General features: G+C 36.5%; 1 protein-coding gene across 1 annotated transcript; it reads right to left on the bottom strand.

Moving 5' to 3' along the window:
• Nucleotides 1–912: 912 nt before the first annotated feature.
• Plscr5 (phospholipid scramblase family member 5) lies at nucleotides 913–22,095 on the bottom strand. Its single transcript, XM_042281430.2, has 8 exons — nucleotides 22,034–22,095; nucleotides 16,940–17,124; nucleotides 10,290–10,332; nucleotides 9,197–9,417; nucleotides 7,350–7,511; nucleotides 4,798–4,959; nucleotides 2,874–2,956; nucleotides 913–2,787 (listed from the first exon to the last, which is right to left on the bottom strand). Exons 1-7 carry the CDS (start codon nucleotides 22,044–22,046, stop codon nucleotides 2,918–2,920), a joined length of 825 nt encoding a protein of 274 aa, XP_042137364.1. The 5' UTR covers nucleotides 22,047–22,095; the 3' UTR covers nucleotides 913–2,787; nucleotides 2,874–2,917.
• Nucleotides 22,096–22,927: the final 832 nt, after the last annotated feature.

The raw sequence follows: 22,927 nt of genomic DNA, 5'->3' as shown, positions 1-22,927 counted from the left end.
GCATTTGCTGCTCTTCCGGAGGACCTGAGTTCAACTCCAAGCACCCACATGGTAACTTCACAACAATATGTAACTTCAATTCCATGGAATCTGATGCTCTCTTCTGGCCTCCACAGGCATCAGGCACTTAAGCGGTGCACAGATATACATACAGGAAAAAGACCAATACACAAAAAGTAATAAAGTAAATAAAAATAGTAATGCTGTCAAGTTATAAAAGCATTAAAAGTTTGTTATTTTGGTAGTAAAAATTACAAATATAAAAACCTGTATGTGTACTAACTGAGACTCAAGTGAGTCAGAATTTTAGTGAGCTGTTCATATGTCACCTGGATTTTCACATTGTTGAGCAAATACTCTCCCTTCTCTTTTTAGTTTTATTTTTCATCTTCAGTCCTCGTGATCAAACCCAGATCCCTGCATAAGCTAGCGGAGTGCTTTATCACCTTTAGTATCCTGTGACTGTATCTCCCTATCCATCATGGTAACTGTTTTGGTGATCGACCTGGCTCCTCTTGAGTGTTCTGTAATACACTGACTTCAAACTTCAGATTCTCTTCTTTTCCAAGTACCATGATAATAGGCACACATCACTGTACCAATTAAAACTTCTCTTTCATAGAGACATACTGGTGATTCATGGGAAGCTTTTAGTATTTTGTTTCAGGATTTTATGGTTCACAAAGAATGCTTTGTTAAAACCTATTGCCCTTGTATCTCCTCTTTATAATGACACTCCTGTCACAGTTTTCCTGTTTATCAAGCTTGCCCATTATGTTTGACTCAGAGACTTTGCATTTTTTTTCAATTGCCAAGAATTCTCTTTTCTGAATGCTCTTATCTCTCGCTGACTTCTTTTCCCTTTTATTCAAATTAACAGCTCTGTGTATGTCTGTTGATTTATCCTGAATAACTTTTCTTTCTGGGTCTAGAAATAACAAAACTCTTGTGCTTTTAAGAGAGAACTGATTAATAACTTATCATTGTGGTGATATTTCATTTGTGCTGTAACAAATAAAGCTTGCCTGGAGATCACAGGACAAAGCCAGCCACTATATTAAACATAGATGCCAGGCAGTGATAGCACATGCCTTTAATCCTAGCATTCGGGAGGCAGAGATTCATCAGGATCTCTGTGAGTTCAAGGCCACACTGGGAACAGAGCCAGGCATGGTGGCACAGGCCTTTAATCCCAGCACTAGTTAACCATAGAGGTCTGGAGGGCTGTATAGATAGAAAGTGATAGAGCTGGGCAGAAAGAGGAAGCGATAGAGTTGAGCAGAGAGAGGAAGTAAGATGGCAGGGCACAGAAAGGTGTATAAGGTGTGAGTAAACAGAAAGTAGCTCTCTTGAGGCTTAGGATTTCATAGAGGTAAGAACGTGGCTGGCTTGTTCTGTTTCTCTGATATTTCAGCTTTATTCCCAATAGCTGGCTCTGAGTTTTTTTTTTATTAATAAGACCGTTTATCAATTCCTGTTACATATCATCCCAATGGGTAACAATTAAAACTAGCATTAAACTTACTGAATCAAACAAAGACTGATTTTTGCAAAAGTATGTACATCTGCAAGACAATGTGAGATGTCTTTCATAAAACCACTGAGCATCAGATACTGCACACCAGCTTCAGTTCAATTAAGACGTTTCTTTTAATGTCTTTTGTTTTTATTTTGGGGTATGTGAGGTTGAGATGGGGCATGATTTTGCAGCCCAGGATGGCCTTGACCTCAGGTGGCGGTTTGGATGAGAATGTCTCCCACAGGCTCATGTATGCCAACGCTTGGTTCCCAACTGAGGCCCTGTTTGGTAATGTTCAGGAGGCGGAGGCTGGCTGGAGCACTTTGGAAACATATAGACAAGTAAGGGATAGGAATCAGAAGGGCTGCCCAGTATCATGTGAATTCTGAATCAGTGGCCAATGCCTTCTTCCCTCTGCACTGCTGCATGGATTTCAGGTCGGACTCTTTTGGTTTTGTGTGTTTGTTTTCAATTCCAGAGTTGTCCATTTTTCATTTTGAAGTCTCAGGTCTTTTAACTGGCAGAAACTTCATAGCAGTTAGATAAAATCCTGATTGATAAGACTGCTTTTGCTCATTTAGAGTCTATCTGTACAGCTATTTAAATCTTTGGAACAATTCTGCTCAGTGCTTTAGTTAATTGCCTTACAGAATATAACTGTGCCTCTGCTACTTTAAGAAATAGAAGCTATCTATCTTTCTCCAGATCTTTACACATATTATTTATCAATCTCCATCTTTCCCAATATAAATAAAATACGTTTACTACAATAAGAAAATTAACATAGTCTGGGATGCATGAGATTCTCTCCCAAAAATGTGAAAAATGCATTATAAAATAATGCTTATAATGTAATTTGTTAAGACTACATGAGAAAATTAAAAAAATAAAATTAAGAAAGTCAAAAGGAACTACTTTTGAAAAGATGTTTTAGAAATTCAAGCCTTTTGATTAGTAACCACCCTTAGTACCAGAAACACTTCAAAGTGTTCTCTAAACATTGAATTCCCATCAGTGATGCTGCAAGCCTTAGCTCTCATCTTTCATGCTTACCATTGCAGTAACTTCAAAAGGATGAAAAGAGAATGATAATCTCTCAAAGTAACCTTGTACTCACGCTTAGTAATTGCGTATTTAGCTTTCATGCATTCACAACCAGGTAATGGTCTCATTACACTGTGTTTTAATAAATATAATAATTAACATTTAGTTATAAAAATTCAAATACTCAAGCCATTCAGAAATTAAATTCAGAGCCCAAGGGACATCTAGAAGAAAATGAAAAAGAATTAGATAGTGTCAAACATAGATATCTTCAAAGGAAGGAGGCCATTTAAACTTGTCTTTTACTTACTGAAATGTGCTCTGCATATTTTATTGTTTTCGTCATCATGCTTGTTATAATCCAGCAAGTGAGTGTTCAAAGAACATAAAATCCTACAAATAAATAAACTGAATATGAATGTATGTATAAAAGAGGCAACAATTAGGATCAAGAGCTTGATGTGCCAGCTTTGATTATGTGAAGCAAAGATGTTCCTTAGTGGTGTTTCAGCAATGCATGATTTATTGGAAGATTAAAAACTACAATGTTTTAAGGTTCGTGATTCTTACATGTTGATTTTTCATCATGTAAGGAACTTAAACCCTTATCTAAGTAATCCCAATATCACCAATCAAAATTTTGGGGGCGATCAAGGTTGTAAAATTCAATTGTAAACATAAGGCAAAAGAAGAAATGATAGCAGGCATCACCTTTGAAGTGCTTGTAATCTATCTTAGAGACACACGTGAGAAACTGTCTCAAAACATATATTGGCAAACTTGCAAAGGTATCATAAGGTTATGATTTAACAAGAAGTGGATGAGAGTTCTTCCTGTTGTCACTTAAGTATATGTCTCTCTTAGTCACTGGAGTATTACCCACTCATATAACTGGGGGACTATCTAGATTAGTCTTCATTTGAGTTTATTGAGCACAGAGGACTCATTAGATGTCATGCTCAAGTGCTGGCCCTGATGCACCCAGGGGAAAGCTAAGTCTACAAGCTTTCACACCATGAAGAGATTGTACGATGTAGTACATATTGAACGGGATCTAAGCAGCCTGCCCATATCACATTAATCTCTAAAAGAATGTGAGCCAAGGACGGGAAATATACTTGCCAAGGCACAAATATTTAGAAGGCTTCAGGAAATGAACAAAAAGAAAAATCAGTGAGGTTTAAGATCCAGAAAACATCTCTTGTTTACCAGGACTATTTTGTCACCAGCCTGTCTGCAAAGTAGGTTAATAGAAAACATAACAGATGGACTGTGTTTAATATGAAAATTAACTAATCAGTTTTATCAGGAAGATCTAAGGAACAAGCAAGAGAAAGAGTATGTGAATGTGTGTTTGTATGAGAGTGTGTTTTTCTGTGAGAGTGTGTTTTTCTATGTGTGTAAATGTACATCTCTATATGTGCTTGTTTGTGTGTGTGTGTGTGTTGAAAAGTTAATGCTGAAGTGTAGAATGACCAAAAAAGGGAAGAGTAAACAGGAAGCAATGAGGTACTATGAATGAAAATTTGGGTGACAGGCAAAATTAACTAGAATTACTTTGATTTGTAAATAAAAATAGGGACTGACTACTAATGATAGGATGATAATAATAATCAGTTAAGCTGATTTCTCAAAAGATTTTGAAGACATAATTCTGATATACAACTCTCTCTATTTACCTATTTTATATGTAATTCTCTGTGTTCATCAAAGATATAACTATGGAATTACTTTAATGTAATTAATGTGGTCAATGTGTTTTATAAGTATCTTTAGCAGAGACACAATAAATGGGTTGAGTTTATTCAACAGCAGCATAGATCGATGTAATCATTAGATTTGAGATCTTAAATTCTAAGCAACAACAAAAGGAAAAGGAAAATGTTGGTTTATGAGAGAGAGAGAGAGAGAGAGAGAGAGAGAGAGAGAGAGAGAGAGAGAGAGAGAGAGAGACCCATAGGCTTCTGTGAGTTCAAAATGCTCATAATGGGGGAGACCTGAGGCAGGAGCTAGTCAAGCATTTTGGCAAAGGTGTTACTTGCCTACTGTGTTATCAGCCTTAGTGAAATGTAAACCTCTAAATTCCGATTTCCAAAGGACGATGATCCTATCTTAAACTGCCTTCTTTGTATAAAGCATGTTCTGTAGGTCAAGATTGTGTGGAGGAGGATTAGCGCTATACAGTTCTGGTATGTAAGGACAACATCCATCCATGCAGCTTAGACCAGACTTACAAAGAGAAAGCAAGCGCCAATCAATGCTGCTTTGAGTGTCACATCGAGATCTGCAGGAACATGTACCCCAAAGTTGTCAGCATTTGTGAACACATCATTGACAAATCCAGACCAGTACTTGGAAATCTTCCCAATCGTAAGCTTTTCGTCCACAGTTTTCACCTTTGAAAAGAAAAATAAGAGGTAGGAGCTTTGCAGATAAACAGAGATAGTTGACATTTCTCAGCATGTTTCTTTCAGGATGAATTTGAGCTGCTGTATTATTTGCCATATCCAAAAGGCAGCTCTATGGTGTTTGTTCCTGTGTGGACATTTACCTCCACGGTGCTCAAGAGTTTCAGACTGCCACAGTTTGTAGACCATTATAAATTGTTTTCCTTTTAGTTTTCTATGCAGATGGAGTAAATAATTAAGGCTAGACAACCACAAGATGGCAGCAGGTACATCTTTTAGTTATGTAGCTAAGCCTGAAGGTACCTGTTTTTTAAACCTGAATTTACTATCATAAAATATGTGGATGAACAACATATATACTCTGTGTGTGCATGTGTATGTACACACACATATTAAAAATATTATTTGGATGAATTAAAGCATTTTATAGGTATAGTTCATAAACTTTAAACATTTATTAACTATGTAATTATTAAAGCTTTTAAACATAATACATTGTCAAGCTACACTTCTATGTTACAATCAGTCAAATGTCAACACATTCCCTTCTAACTAACCATAAGCATTAGAAATCACTTTGAGCTAGTGTATAAACAGGAGATTGAGATGAGTCTGACCTTGAAGTCTACTAAGCCCATTGAGTGAAAGATCTACATCTGATTCCATCAACTATGTATTTATTTATCCTGTTTATCATTATAACACTTATTTAATATAGTTTCTTTTTCCATGTGGTGATAGAAAATAGAAAATAGAGAAGGTTTCTTAGGACATAGCTATAGCATGGAAACTAAACCCAGATGTTCAAATCTCATCAGTCATATTAAGAAGCCATGTAGCTAGGTGGTGGTGGCGCACCCCTTTGATCCTAGCACTCAGGAGTCAGAGGCACTAGGATCTGAGTTCGAGACCAAATCCAGCCTGGTCTATAGAGCAAGTTCCAGGACAGCCGGGGCTACACAGAGAAACCCTGTCTTGAAAAACTAAAAACAAAAATCAAAACCAAAAGAACCCAAAAAAAAAGGCTATGTCACACGCTTTCTCAATTCTAGGCCTAGGACAAATCACTTAACAAAGTCTGTGTTCTCAGTGTGTATAGGCTCCTCCAGAAGTCTGGAAAACATATCTGGGTGGGATGCATACAAATAAAAAAAAGCAGATGCTTTAAAAGCTAATGGTTTTATTAAACGCTGCCTATAATGTATGTTTACAATAATCTGTTCAGAGAGCATATTGTTGCTGCAGGTTAAATTTGCAATGGCCCATTTTAATATTCAGGTCCAGAAACCTAAGAGTACATGATTGTACAATCTTACAAATGCAGTTTTATATAGTGACACTCTAGTGGAGTATGTTCTGAAATGAGACCTGAATGGGGTTAAATGTCCATCAAGCAGATCCACAAGAAAGGGCATAGATAATTTTGGTGATCAAAAAACATATTCACTCTGTCCCATTTGTGCTTTTAATTTCCTATGAATCAACCTCATCAAACATAGGGTTACTATGATTTTTAATAATCACAACATATTGGTTATCTAAAAATCACAATTCTATCTCTCTCTTTCTATATATAAAGCTTGATGTTCAAAGGTTCAGAGGCTGAAGTTAAAAACAACAAGACATTCACTCCTTTAGGTAATGATGTATAATAGTTTATCTACTGTATTTAGCAAATATGTCAAGAAGTTTAATTGTATATCTCTCATTTTCATTTATTAAAGTTTCTTTGAAGAGCATGTGCGGTGATCTATGACAGATAAAATGGCTAAGGCCAGTACATTGTCAGAGCATTATTTTGGCTAGAAACCCAGGGATTTAGAATCTCTGGAGTAATGGCTATTATTATTGACATGGAAACAAGATTTATGAGAATATTACACTAACATGCAATTCTTTTCTTTTTTCTTTTTTGGTTTTTCGAGACAAAGTTTCTCTGTGTAGTTTTGGTGCCTGTCCTGGATCTCACTCTGTAGACCAAGCTGGCCTTGAACTCATAGAGATCCACCTGGCTCTGCCTCCTGATTTCTGGGATTAAAGGTGTGTGCCACCACTGCCCGGCCTAATATGCAATTCTTAAAATATATTTAAGGGATACATCATGATTTTTTTTAATTAAAGATTTTTTTAAAATGTACATTGGGGTTTTGCCTGCATGTATTTCTGGGTAAGGATGCCTGATCCCCTAGAAACATAGTTTCAGACAGTTGTGAACTGCCTTGTGGGTACTGGGAATTGAACCCCAGTCCTTTGGGAGAGCACCCAGTGCTTTTAATCACTGAGTCATCTCTCCAGCCCCATGATTTGGATATTTTATAAACTGAATTATGATTCAAGAAATCAGGACCTAAGCATAACTCTCTTTGTCATTTTCATACCTCGAAGTCCACATCACCGAAACAGCCACAGGTTGCACAAGGACCAACAATTTTCAAAACATCTTCTTTGTTTGCATTTTGGATTGTGAATCTGGGTTGAAAGGGGTCCCACTTCTGTGCAACGTAACCAACTGTAGTGCCAGGAGGGGCTTGGATTTCCAGCTGTAAGAGAAAACAGTAAAAAATGAGATTTTTCCAAGGTTATTGTGTATTAATCACATAAGAATGTCAACTTATATTTATACAATATTTTTTGTGAAATAACTGATATATTATAAGAGTCATTATAAATATATATTGTTTGGCTGGGCAGTGGTGGCACACGCCTTTAATCCCAGCAATCAGGAGGCAGAGCCAGGTGGATCTCTGTGAGTTCGAGGCCAGCCTGGTCTACAGAGCGAGTTTCAGGACAGGCACCAAAACTACACAGAGAAACCCTGTCTTGAAAAACCTATATAATATATATGTATGATTAAAATTGGTGTTTTCTTTTGACATTTTGTATTTTGTCATGGGAATGGTAAGAGTTCATTACACTGATCTGTTTAGCAATCTCCTCTAAACACCTTGGTTTCCTTGGCATGGTTACCATTTCATATTATCTGTAACAGTGAGGGAATTATAACTTTTTAGCATGGACAAACTCAGTAATCACTTCTCAGTAGTTATGTAGCCATAACACATAACTATTTTAGACATTATTTTAGCATTTGTGTGTAAGCCAAATAAAATCCTTTTGTAAGATATTTTGGGGAGGGGGCAAATAGAAAATGTTTCTTTTGAAGTAAACAAGTTTTCTACCTATTTATATCATTTTTTACCTCATACTAAATTTATCATCTTGTGTATATGTCTGCAATGTTCTTGGATAGACTATATATATATGTGTATATATATATATATATGAATATATAGTGTATTATATAAAGTGTATTTTGGATATATATGACTTATTTAAAATGAAAAGTGGTGTTTTCTTTTGACACTTTGTATTTTATCATGGAAATGATAAGGATTCATTGCACTGATATGCTTAGCACTTCCCCATATTTTTTATATATATGTATATATTCATATATATGTGACATACATATATAGTCATGTATGGCCTATGTCTACATATGGCATATGTAGTAAAAATACAGAAATTCACTCTTTCCCACATGTGCTTTTAACTCCATATGAATCAACGTTGTGAAATCTATATAATGATATAAATATATATAATGTCTTAGATATTAGAACACACACACACATATATGTATATACTTCTAATCCACAGAATAGAAAGTGAAACAATATTCTAGTTCACAGAGACATCATATCAAATTGAGTAGAAAATTATTATTATAGCTCTAATAACAATGATAACCAATTATGGTTTAAAATAAAATAGTTGCATAACATCACTCTTTTTCATACCATGAGTTTATTGAATGTGCAAATGGTGTTATTCTGAGCAGAATAACATCCAGGGAAGATAACACATTAGAAGAGGCTAAGTGTCATGGCACCTCCTGGGCATTGCTATTGTCAGAGAAGATGACAGTATTTGTGTAACAGGAACCTGTAGATATTACAATTACTTGGCTAATATACTGTTTCAGGAGGCTATATCTCATTTGTAGGATGCAACGGGTTCCCTTTACTATTTAATCCAAAGCAAGCTACCATAATTATGGGTTACAAATGGAAAAGGTGCCTAACCAAATCTTCATGTTTTCCTTATCCTGAAAGGGAAGATATAAATTCAAACAACCGTTAGGTTGACTCTCTCATAGCTCCAGATGAATGCCACTTAAAGGAATAATCTTAAAAAGGAAAGATGCTCAGAGGCAGTGACCAACCTCTTGTAGGTAGCAAGGGCACCAGCAGCTGTTACACCTTAGGGGCCTGTTCACTGTAATCACCTCTCGACCCGAGTTGTCTGTGATCCTCAGGGTGCAGGCTCTCAGCGTGGAACATACATTACGGTTAAAACAGATGCTTTCCTCCACTGCAAAGTAAATTCTTTGTCCCAAGCTGTTTTTGATCTCATATTTGTTGGAAGTCTCAGTGCCGAGTATCACTATCAGAAAACACATCTTATAAAGACATGGAATCACCACTTGTCAAAAGTAAAAGAGTATGAGGAGAACGTAGAGTTGCTGCAGATTTGCTGATAGTCTCATCTCCATACACATCTATTTCCAGGCTCTAAACTGAGAAGACTCAGCCTCAGAAGTCAAAGCAAGATCTGAGAACAAAACTAACAACTTAACTCGTTTTTATTCTAGAACTATGAACAAGTATGTTGTGACATCTTTCAACCAATGAACAGATTGTGTAAAGAAGAATTCATTACTCAAATAATAACCCTATTATTCTTCTGCAACTAATTGGGACAATTTACAGTGGTATTTTCCCCTGTATTTAAAATGTCCTTTAACATCCACAGTAGTGGTACAGGCCAACTTCTTCAGTTCTGACATATTTTGACATAACATAGGATCTTATAAACAGGAAACACTCAAGCAGTTTGAAATTATTAATCATGCTTACACACATTTATCTACTGATAAGTTGTGTGCCTATTTTATTGAGTCAGTTGTGAAGCAATAAAACAGTAGCATTTGTGTTGATGAAATTTTAATATGCTCTCAACTGTGATTCCTCTTCTCAGAATGTTAAGAAATTTCAATGATTAATATCCATGGGATATTAATTACTTTGTCACTTTCAGATTAATTTTATTGCAGTTTGGATGTCACTGTTATGAAAGACTTGCTTTTATACTTATAGTTGTGCTTAAACTAATAAATTTAATTTTGGTTTAAAAAATAGGTCAAGCAATCATTTGATCTTTCCATCCATTGTTTATAAGATTTTAAATGTAAAGAAACTTCTGAACAGTAAAGCCTTTTCAGTAGTTTTAATAAATGCAGAATCTGATGTACTTACTCCCGAGAAGTTCCACCTGCTGATGGATGATTATCAGGTCCAACTGCAATAGGATCATACAAAGGAAGTGAAAACCATTCTGCCACAGCCCTTGCTATTCAACAGGAAATCTGTCATTTTCATTAAAAAGTTTCGAACATTCACAATTTATAAGGCAAGACTTAGCCATAGGAATGAAAGCAAACTCTGAGAAGAAAATTATTTAATTTTTATTCAGGATCTATGAACAAACATGTACTGTATTTCAACTAGAGGACAAATTTGGTAAGGAAGAATTTATTACTCAAATAATTACCCTATAATTCCTCTCTGAGGCTATGTCTCGCTTACAGGATGCATGACCTCTCTTCACAAAATGTTATTGTTCAACTAATAATTTATAGAACTCTTAAAATTCCAAGTCAGAATTGCCAAGAACAAGAAAAGCAACAGTATTTACGCCAACTCTGTGATAATGAAAAAAATAGGTGATACGTCAAACAGTACATTTAGGATATTTTTAAATAACCTGTGAATAATAACATAGACGACATTTTAAAATGTCCCCAGATTTCTTGTGAGGAAATGAACCCAGATGAGCATTGGGCATCCAGCTTCTCCCAGTGCCTGTATATTCACGACTCTGTCAGTTGGCACCATGCTCCTCTCAGGGAGGAAATATCTGTAAGCTGGAAAATGACATTTTATAAATAGTTCTTATTCTTCTTCAGGCCAGGGAAAACAAAACTTTCAGACACCCACAGAACGTCAACTGAAGCAGAATAAGTGTTCCGTTACCAAATATCTGCCACAGCATTTGGGCTAGGTAATTAAAAAGAAATTATGCAAGTCAAATTGCAGTTTACAAATTTATTTGATACAGTGTGTGTTTGGGTGCATGATATATGCTGCACATACCACAGTGCCCATCTAATAGTGAGAGGATATATTTTAGCGTTGTTTCTCTTCTTCTCCCTTTATGTAGATGCTGGGAATGGAGCTCATGTTCCCAGGCTTGCAGAACCCTTACCCCCTAGCCATCTTAGCAGCCCATATATTACCTTTGCAAAGGAAATATAAAATACGAGATTTAGAACAGCTTCTTTTTTTTGTTGTTGTTGTTTAATCAGCACTCATAGACCTACTAAAGCTAAATCTTGAGCCTTGACTGAGCTGCTGATCACCGCATTTCTAATGCTTCATTTTTAAACCCGTCTTGACGTTGTTTTCACTGTATTCTCTATTCATATATGCAAACAACGCAGGAATCTTTAAACCAAGGCAATTTTTCATAAACTTTGGTATTGATTGTAAATCTACAACTCCAGGAAATTTGAAGCTGTATTCTTTCATTTTCCTTGTATATCCTCAGGTGAGGTAAACCTTTTCTCTTATTGTCTTAACACTGATAGAGAACTACAATGTGGCCTCTTTTTAAAATCGCCAATACTTTTTACAGAAGTCATTTTATGACTCGAGATATTCTAAAATCATATTAGCACTCAAAGCAAAGCATCTTGAAGTGGAGTAAGTTTTTGAGGGTATCACATTACTTCTGTCATCTTGCAGAAAATGGAGGTTTTCTTTGTGGGCAAAGAAGTGGGAAACTTCAGAAAGAATGTGGTTATTAGCTCTGAGAAGAGTTAAATTAGAGATGAGCACTGAGGTCAGGGATAAGGTGTCTGATGGAGCTGATTTTTTTTTTCTGTGTCCCACCTGGCCCGTGGTCAGGACAAATCTTTTTCACTTGCGTCCCCCAAGTAAACACACAAAGGCTTATATTAATTAAACCTGTATGGCCTAATGGCTCAGGCTTCTTGCTAGCTAGATCTTACATTTTAAATTAACCATTTCTATAAATCTATACTTTGCCATATGGCTCGTGGCTTACCAGTAGCTTTACATCTTGCTTCCTCTGTGTCAGGCTCATGACTTGTGACTCAGCCTTCCTGTTCCCAGAATACTCCTCTCTCTTTGTCTCGCCTATACTTCCTGCCTGGCTACTGGCCAATTAGCACTGTATTTATTAACCAATCAGAGCAATACATTCACAGCATACAGAGTGATATCCACAGCAGTCTGAGTTTAAGGTCTTTGAACATTGGTGTCATGGATCCAGTTTTAGTCCTAAAATTTGAAGCTATATAGATCTACTCCACAGAGAAAAGGGAAGCTGTGTCTCTAATTTCCAACAACAACAGATATTAGCTGAATGATGCCCATAAAGTATTTGTTGTTCTATAGATTTTAGTATATTGTCTTACTGTATAGTCAAAAAAATAAATAAAACCCCCAACTATATCTAGATGGATACCCCAGGAAATTAGGGACCTGCACTAGTCACAGAGCATGCAGATGGCCACCCATCCTATTCCACTGGTGTGGCTAACCTAACTTTAGGAACAAGGGAAGCAATTCCCAAATGACACCATGACTTACAACACCTGTGCTCCCTGCTTTCCTCTCTCTCACACTTTTGTCATCCTCTGTAAGAAAAAGTGTGTGGTGGTATTGTGTTCCCCAAAACATTGTGCACCCTAATAAACTTTTCTGGGGTCAGAGACAGGACAGCCACTAGATACAAAGGCCAGAAAATAGTGGCACACACACCTTTAATCCTAGCATTCTAGAGGCAGAAATCCATGTGTTCAAGGATACAGCCAAGCATGGTGACTCACGCCTTTAATCCCAGGGAGTGATGGTAGAAAGGAAAGATATATAAGGCATGAAGACCAGAAACTAGAAGCATTTGGCTGGTTAAGCATTTGGCTGGTTAAGCTTTTAGGTTTGAGCAGCACAGTTCAGCTGACAGCCATTTGGATATGAGGACACAGAGGCTTCCAGTCTGAGGAAACAAGATCAGCTGAGAAGTTGGCCAGGTGAGGTTAGCTGTGGCTTGTTCTGTCTCTCTGATATTCCAGTGTACACCCCAATACCTGGCTTAGGTTTGATTTATTAATAAGAACTTTTAAGATTCCTGCTACAAAAGTGAACTGATCTCTGTCTGTGGGCAAGTCCCCTGCTTTTGACAGTGCTGATTTGACTACTGCAATTTCCTTTCCTTAGTCCCGAGCCCACTAATAACCTGTCTTAAATGGACCCTTTCCATTGTTTCCTGCTGGCTGATGGACTAGGAGTCAGTAGAAATTTTAAATAGACTAAAATATACATTCAGATTTCAGGACAAATAAAGTGATTTCCAAATACTGGGACAATGAAAACATTGTGGCAGTTTTGAATATATAACTTCAAAATAAATTAAAAAAGAAGATTACAAGTATTGATTTCATTGAATGCATTTAAAAACAAATGGAATGTTTATATGTGATTTTATCACCGTGTTGATAACTAAGTTTTAATATTTATACTCTGATGCTACAGGATTAAATATTAGTCACTATTGTGAATGTGTAAATTTAATCTAGAAGGTATCTACTAGCTTCCCCTTAGATTTATCCTACTATATATACATATGTTTATTTTCAAATTGTTTGACATAGTTTTCTTGAGAGTGAGTGGATAGAATTTATTTACAAATAATATTGTACGAGTTTATATAACCATCTCATTTTTAACATAGAAATATTTTTCTTATATTTTCTGATTTATTTCTTGAATTATGCAGTATTTCCAAATATTCATAGTTTTAACTAGTTCTTATGTCTTTCAGTTGAAAAGTTATCACACACAAAGTCTTTTAACAGAAATTCTCTTACAGACTTAAGTGAAATACATAGAGCCTTCACATCTACATGCTAGTGTCTTTGATACAGAAGGGTACTCTGCACTCTATCAAAGGGGAAATATAAACACCAGTCCAACCACAAACCCTTTGATCTACAAAGGTGTCCTGCCTTTAAAATATGCTAGTAATGGTGGCACATAGCCTGTGGAAGTAACCAGCCAATATGTGATTTGACTTAAGGCTCATTCCATGAGTTGGACTGAACCTGACACTACCTGGGTGACCAAAAACCTGAGACTAGATATCCCAGGGATCTACAGTAAAAATAAATACTATTGTTCTTAAAAAAAAAGTGTAGCAATAAAGTGACTCATAAAGGCATTCAACTATACTCATAGATCAGTTCCTTACTCAATCATTAGAAGATCTTCCTCCTGCAGCAGATGGGAACAAATACAGAAAAGACCCACAGCCAGACATGCAGAGAGGGAGAGATCTTGGAACACTCAACCCTAAATGGATGTCTCCATCAAATCCCTCCCTTCAGGCCTCAGGGAACCCTCCTGAAGAGGAGGCAGAAAGAGTTTAAGAGCAAAAGGGGATGGAGGACACCAAGAAAACAAGGCCCTCTAAACCAACATGCTTAAAATCATATGAACTCACAGAGACTAAGGCGGCATACACAGGGCCTGCATGGGTCTGCACCAGATGGTGCCCTAGAGCTGAAAAGAGAGCTAGACACATGTCTCCATCCCTAACCCAGAAGCAATCACCAACTGATAATCACTTGCAAATGAAAATCTAATTTTGTCCAAGGGAGTCTCACTGGGGAAACAAACTACTCTTAAAGGTAGGCTGCATGCCCAGCAGTAGACGGCCAACAGAAAATGAATTCAATGGCATCTTCGGAGGTTACTTGACACACAATGTAGTGTCAGGGCTTTTCCTTTAAAAAAAAGTTATATATTTTTAATTTATGTGTGTGTGTGTGTGTGTGTGTGTGTGTGTGTGTGTGTGTGTGTGTGTGATTTTCCTTCTCTCTTTTTAACCTTACAAGTCCTTGGCATACGTATTATGGCTTCCACTTTAATGTTTTTATGAAATTCCTGAGTGTGTGAATGAGTGGATCTTTGTTTCTTGTGCCATCTCTTGGGCTCTTTTCCTTTTGTTTGTTTGTTTTGTCCAATTCCTATGTGATAGTTTTGTTTTATCTTATGATATTATATTTATTTTATTGTTATCCCTTAGAATCCTGTTTATTTTCTAATGAAAGACAGAAAGAAGTGGATTGAGAATAGAGGGGAAGGGGAGTGGGATTTGGAGGAGAAGAAGATGGGGAAACTGTTTTCAGGATATATCATTTGAAGAAAAAGTATATTTTCAATAAAAGAAAAAACAGTTAACACATACAAAGTCATTTAACAGACGTGCTCTTACAGACTTACATGAAATACTTTTGAAATCCCTGCTTATCTTTCTATATGTATACAGCCTAAAGTAAACCCATAGTCTTTTGATACAAAATGAGTAAGTTATTGCCTTTAGAAGTAAAATGTAAACAATTTATGGCATATTTTGTTTTCTGGAAAAATATTAGCAAAGATGTGTTTTTAGAATATGTACTGCATTTAAAACTGAAGCTCATGAGTCCTTCTGTCTATTTATTGAAGGTTAGAACATGCATTCACGTCAAGCATCTGGCCACGGTGTGTCATCATTCATGGGTGGAAGAAGAATATGTGATGACCATATGTGATCATCAAACCTCAGCCCTCTGGCGCTGGTATATCACTTTTATATTTGGCAAAACCTTGTCTGACAACGCTCCCAAACAGCTTGCAGCAGTTAATCAACTCTAGCCAGCTATTACAGCTGATCCTTTTTGCAGATGGAAGATGGGAGGTTAGCTTCTCCAGCTCCTTTTCGTAGCTCCCTGAGCCCGCCGGTCTCTATAGAACATTTGTCTGCCAGTGGGCTTCTGGGGAAGGCATCTGCAATTATAAACATTTTCCCAGGAACATATGCTACAGGCAGCTTAGGCCCTATCAGGCATAGCAGAAATCTCTTGTACCTTAAGGGAATTAACACAGAGATTTGATTTTGATAAAAGAGATAGACTTTATGTTTGAAGGAATGCCAAACAAGTGAGCATGGCAGCAGATGTGCTGACATCTCAATATTAGTGTTAGAGTCTTTCTAATCTTGGGTAGGATAATGTGCTAAAATAACAGTAATACATCCACATCTGAAGAGCGATTTCTATTTGTTTGCCACTGGACAAAGTTATTACAAGGCTTGAAGTGCTGTCCGTCCTGCCATGAACAGCAATGGTACCTAATAGTATGCTATGATCATCCAAGCAGGTTGGCCTGGGGACCCAGGAACATCGGAAGACAGTACTGTGGCCTTGGTAACTTGTTTTCCCTTGGTCTTTCACGTTGCTTTTGAGATCTGTTGAAAAGTCTCAACACCTTGCAGAAGTCTCCATGACTGCCTTCTCCCTTAAAGATGAGTGTTTTCTTGGCTTTTGGGCCATGCTTTGCACTTTTTAGTCAACATTTTTTTTGTTTGACCATTAACTAATAAAATGTTTGAGTGACAGGGCTAGGTTTTATGCTTCTTCTGCACCTTGAATATACAAGTGCTCAATAAATGTTTAATTAATAGCTATAGGTGGCCTGGTCTGATAATTCCTGGAGAATTTCTGTCTCCCCACCTTGAGCAATGAGCAGAAGGTAGAATAACATGCTAAATGGCAAAGTCAAAACTATTTAGTCTCATTACTCTGTCAAGTAAATAAGGACAGATAGCAATAGCATAGAATAAAATTCTATCTAAATAACAAAAGTAAATAAAGTCAGTACCTTATAACTTCACGATTTGTAATGCATTCTGTACTGCATTAAATTATTGGTTTAAAGACAAGAAACTGAGTTTAATTGTTTTTAAAGGGAACACACTAGTGGAAATGGAAAGACGTGCAAACCTGGCTTAAATATTCTAGCCCAGGGGGAAGACTGGTTGTTGGCAGGAAACTGCTTGGCTGAGGGGCATCCGACTGCTGCCTTGCTTGTTTCCTGGGATGGGAAGAAGCTGCTCGAGAGTGTTGATCTGGATTTGTGACTTCAGGAAGAAAACCAGGCAGACCTCCAGGCTTTTGATTCTGTGAATCTGCAAGACAATGGATATCTTATTTTTTTTTAATGAAATGTAATTTATTTTTTTTATTTCTGAAGGAATGCAGCATTCTCTCTCCCCCCCCTCTCTTTTTTTTTTTTAGATTTATTTATTTATTTTATGTACAAGTGCTCTACTTGCAATGTACACCTTTATGCCAGAAGAGGGCATCCGATCCCACTAGAGATGGTTGTGAGCCACCATGTGGTTGCTGGGAATTGAACTCAGAACCTCTGAAAGAGGAGCCAGTGCTCTAAACTGCTGAGCCATTCCTCCAGCCCAAGAATGGATATCTTTATGTGTGTTACAATTTAGGTTTTGTTTACTTTTATTTAATCTTTCTTTTTTTTTCTTTTTGATTTAGATGGAAGTTTGTTCCTTGATTGATGCGTCTCTCATTTTAGTGCATTTCCTTTGTTTTCACTACTCCGTATCACCACTACTTGACTTCTCAGCCAGAGAAAAAGGAATGTAGAAGAATGCTGGTAGTTGTGAGAAAAAGTTGAATAACTTGGCTTAAATAATTGGCCTGGAGATACATTTCGTGTGTAAATATGTTTGTGTATAAGTGCAATGAACACCTGTTCAAAAAGATGAGAAAGCATAGATCACAAAAGCAAAATAAATGGTAATAGACCTTAGATAGTCTGTACTCATAAAAGGATAGCCTTAGACTTGAATTTTTTCCTTGGGATTTTGACCACCTTTTAAGTCATGGTCTCCTTTCTTTGAATATTATGGGGCTACCTTGTACTTTACGAAGACGCTTTGTCTAATTTATTAGTCATAGTATTATAGCCCAGTTTAATTGAATGGATCTCATATTTCAGCCTTCATCAGAACCACCTGGGGTGGGGACCTATCAAAATGGGTGTTGGGCCTCTATCCAGTGACTGATTCAGAAACTGGGATGGGAGGCTTGCAAATTTGCATTTGATAAGATCTCAGGTAAAGCTAATAGTCCTAGTGGTATGAGGATATGCTCTGCAAACTCACTGTTAAACTGAGTAAGCTTAAAGAAGCTCACAATTTATCTGTGAGTGTCGTAGCATAATTTTGGAACTGTATAAAGGTCACTCTGTTAGTTTAGAGATATCAACTAATATCAATATTACTGCCAAGTAAATACGCTTCTATTTCAGTCATCTCACACTGAACTCTGGAGGCTTCCTATTTATTGTGTATTAGTCTATGGATGTTATGCATAAGCCCCAAGCAGGAATATCTTTAAAATTATAAATGATAGCTTTCTACTAGTTTCCCCATTCCATTCTCAGAAATATCCTGTGTTGTTTCCTTCATTAGATGCTAAATTTTTCCCATAGACTATCAGTGTTCATGCTTTTCATCCTCATAGAGTACCAAGGTTCTTTTTTTTAATGTGAATAAATTTACGTGGTTTATCAAAGTTGTGTTGCTTTAGCTTAGCTGTTGATTCACAAGAAAGTGAATGACCAAGTTTTTTTTTTTCTTTTTAAAACTATAGCAGGGTTCATTATGAAAGCAAGCACAGTTAAGCATCACATTGTTTAACAACATTAGTATTTTCTGAGAATATGTCAATCATTAGGTGATTCACTGATGTGTAAAGGTCATGGAGTATGTTTAAAAGCTAAACAGACTCTAGCATTATTAGGAAACAGCATTTTATAGACCATGGTCTTTTTGGCTCATCACAGACTGAAATGTTGTTAAATAACATGTACATGAATGAAACAAAAGAATTGGTTCTGGATTGATACAAAGAATAAATTTATAACAGCTGCATAAGATTTGAGCAATTGCTCTCACTGATCATATAGTAAAATTGGGATGCTATATAAATACTTAATATAAATTACAGTCATCTTATTTCTACAAGAATAGCCAGATTTATGAAAGTTTTTGTGTGTTTGAGGTATTTTTCTGTATCTTGAAATCACAAATACAGTTTAAAAATGTACTGGGATTCTTTCTAAGATAATAAACTCCCATCATTAAGAAAACCCAAGCACAGTCGAACAGGGATGAAGGAACACAGATGAATGGCCCTTCGGACAAAGGAATAAATTGATTCTAGTAATGACAAGCTTGTTAAGCTTGTGCATACAGTAAGTGTTAATGAGGGGCAATTGCCAGATGACTCATTTATTTATTTACCCCTAAGGTTGTAGGAACTGGCTGGGTTTATATTAATATTGATGTCAGTTACTAAGTTTGCATTTGTCTGTGGCATTTGAGATCTGTCCAGGACTTGCTTGAGGATTAAACGAATGAAGAAACGTGTCCTTTGGCCCCTCTGTAAGAGAACTTGTAAGTGATAAGGCTACAGCAGTTGCCTTCCCACAAAGACTCCCCCAGAACTGCTGTGACCTCGGGAGCAGACCCAAAAAAGGGAAAGGGATAACTCCTTTTCTTCTTAGGAAAAGACACTGGAAGGGAATTCCAAGAGGGAGCCCCAAGATCAGGAAGACAAAGTAAAACTGTCTTAAAATCAGAGGGGCGCTACCACCAGAGAAACAGCTGGAAAACAGTTAATGCAACAAACACCTCTTCCAAACTCAGTGCCCAAAACAGCTGTCATCCTCATTTTTCAGAAAACAAAACCAAAAGCAAAGTAGTGGCAAAATCATGATCTAGAAAATATTACGTCATAAACAAAGTGTGTGATGGTAGCTCATGTCACCATAGAGAGGTATGGTTATTGGCCAGAAAGGGAACATTGTCAGCTGCTGGAAGCATTCCATATCTTGCTCTTGGTGGTGGTTACATGAGTATATCTTTGTTTAAGAAAATCATGAGACCTGTGTTTGGTGTTTGTTATGAACATGCAAAATTCCACAATAAAAGTGTGGTTAATTAATAACAAAGGTTGTTAGACTATTACATTATCTCTATTGTCATTTTCTTTTTTAAAACATTGGTAAATTACTCCAAGTTTATCTTGTAAACTACGCTGCATTAACACACCACAATAGGTTATTAAACGTCTGGAAAGGGGCTACATATATCCCTGACCAGGGCTACTAGGTTTCTGACCTAACAGCAGGTCCAGAGAATGCCTTTCCATGCATTTATTTTTACCAAGTGAAGAGGTTCCAGATGATATCCATTTCTTTGATCTATAGCATCCAGTTCAGGCTGTCTTGGACTTGTCTATAAAATGCCCCATTAACCTGGCGTCTCTGAGGAGATAGTATCTGACAACACAGTTTCATAGGCCAAAGACCACTATGAAGTTATGGTCATATCTTTAAATATTTCTGAAAAATGTATCCTCAAACATATTTTAGGCAAAAATGAGATAAGGCGATTGCTCAAACAAGATTTCCTATTTAAATGATACCTTCCTGTCACTTTGATTTTATAATAAATGTTCTATCTGAGCCATAGGCTTAATGCTTTTAGCTGGTCATAGGGATGCCCGTTTTTATCTTAAAGTTTGTCTCTAGGTTTCATGTATGTTTAAGTCACAAATACAGTCCTTTTCATTACTGAACATTATATCTTTTTGGAAGATTAATCATAATATTGCTTTCCAGTCACATTTTCTTCAAAGACCCATACCACCAGATGAATAAGAAACTCCTTTGAATTGCTATCTGGCTTTGAATTTCTATCTACTCTTTTAAAAATGTATAACTAAACCATCAATATTTTACACACTCTGCAACTCTTCCCCTTCCAGGCCACTCTGTTGCTGCTCTTAATTTACAAAACGAGAGGCATTTGGACCGTGGTTGTGCCAGTCTTCCAGAAACATTTCTCAAGGTTTGTGTTTGTTTGTCTTCAAGTAGAGACTGTTACGCACACATACAGTAAAATTCAATAGTTTTCTCTTCCTGATGTATTTTATAATCTGTCTCTAAGCTTTCCCAAGGATTCTCAGACCTATACTAAATAAGAATGAGAAACACAAAGACTGCTTAATTTGTTTAATAGGTGTCAAAGATGTGTTTATGAAGCAAACAAGATTATATTCACAGTATTTGTATTAAATCATCTATTTAGATAATTTAGGAGAGTTTACATTTGTAGAGTCATCTCATTTGTGAAGAGTTTTAAATGCTTCCCTAAATTCCACAAATCAAACTTCTTCATTTTGAAACTTTTCATTATAGTGTAGAGTTTAATAGTGTTTTATTTTGATAATTGAATAAAATGGATTATAATTTGATTTTTAGAAATATTTTTTCTGTGATTGTGTCTTATTATCCCTGACAAGACCTTATCCTTCATCTTTTGACATCTGTCTTAATTAAAACAGATGATTCAACAGTTTTAGGGTTCTGAGTGAAACTGTATACCCTTTTCTCCTACTGTTCCTAATAGATCTGCTTGCTTAAATTGGACGATTTGATCCCTTTGATTGATTTTTTATGAGGAATTTACTACCAAAGTATTCTTAAAATATTTTAAGCTTATAAAGTAAAATATTTAGTTTGACTGCATCAAGTTGAGGCTTCACTGACTTTCCGTTCTTCACTGGGTTGTATGCCACATGGCTTTGAACAACAGATGAGCAATTACAAATGTTGGAATAACATTTTTAGCTGTCTATGTAGAATCTTTCCTTTGGATTCATTTAAATTTGGAATTTCATTCCATTACTGGGTTTAAATTAAATATTTCCATTCTCAATTTTGCTTTACAGCGTCTCTAATTTGCTAAGTTTGCATTCACAGCAGTGAAAACACATTTTTACATCAGAACTTTTTACATTCTTTTGACTAAAATGTGTGTGTATTTTAAGTTAGAACAAAGTAAACCTTGGAGTAAAATACTTCAAATTCCAGTGCTTAAGAGCAATAAATAACAGCATTTAAAGTAACGACCTCACTGGTTATAATACTTCAAGAGCCATGCACGTGTAGTTATAATGTGTATAAGGGCCTATTTAGTTGCTGACTAGGTTTTCTCTTACCTTTAGAGGCCATGGCAGTCTGAGTACTTCTTCAAAGGCAGCCAGGTGAAAAGGCTTTTCCTGTTTCAACACGCAGAGAACAGAATGAATAAAACTCCTGACACTCGCTGTCTGCCTCATGTCAGCTTACAGACAACAGAAACACAGTGCCTCGCTGGTTCTAGAGTGTTTGATTTTATCTTTTGGACAATAGGGGGAGATGAAGCCATTACCCAAGGTGAAAAAAAGGCCTACTTGGAAAAAGTCATATAACTCGGTGGCTAAAAGAGCTACTTAAAAATAACAAAGAGAAAGGAAAACACATTCATGTCATTGTGCTGCCGCTTAGGTGTGTGGTATGTTTTGAAATCGGATGTGGTCTGTTACGTTCTCAGAGTCAGAGGCTGTGTAACTCATCCTATCACCTGGGAGGCTGTCACAGATGGAAGCACAATTCTTTTTATGTTCAAATGTTTGAGCCACATTCTTTCTTATTTTGTTGTGTGATTTCTGTCCAACTCACACCCCACAAACAAACAAAACAAACACAAAAGGATGCATTTCCCACCTCTCATGCAGATACATAATTTTTTTATTTTCAGGTGTAAATTAAATGTGATTAATCATGAGGATCAGGAAACACGATGTTTCAGTAGCTTCACACAGCTAAGCAAAGCCTACACATAGTTCACTCATCATGTACTGAAAATGAAATTTCGACCCTAAAGAGTCAGCTTGTGGTTGTGAGTGCCGCTTCCTAGGAGGATACCGGGCTTTGCTCACCCAGCCAGCCTGGATGCTATAGCACAGGATACAACACAGCAGTGTCGACTCTAAAATTAGTGCAGTTGCCTCAGGAGGAAGAGGGGCAAAAACCTGACACTTTAATAGGATACATATTAAAAGTCTGGATTT

This window comes from Peromyscus maniculatus, chromosome 7 (assembly GCF_049852395.1).
Source record: "Peromyscus maniculatus bairdii isolate BWxNUB_F1_BW_parent chromosome 7, HU_Pman_BW_mat_3.1, whole genome shotgun sequence".
Classification (NCBI taxonomy): Eukaryota; Metazoa; Chordata; class Mammalia; order Rodentia; family Cricetidae; genus Peromyscus; species Peromyscus maniculatus.
This window is presented reverse-complemented; position numbering and strand designations above follow the sequence as displayed.

Coding starts and splice junctions, on each gene's coding strand:
- Plscr5 (XM_042281430.2), bottom strand. Junction 10,333..16,939: donor GGCTAGAATATTTAAGCCAG/GTTTGCACGTCT, acceptor ATCCTATTGCAG/TTGGACCTGATAATCATCCA. Junction 2,957..4,797: donor TTGGCGCTTGCTTTCTCTTT/GTAAGTCTGGTC, acceptor ATTTATTTGTAG/GATTTTATGTTCTTTGAACA.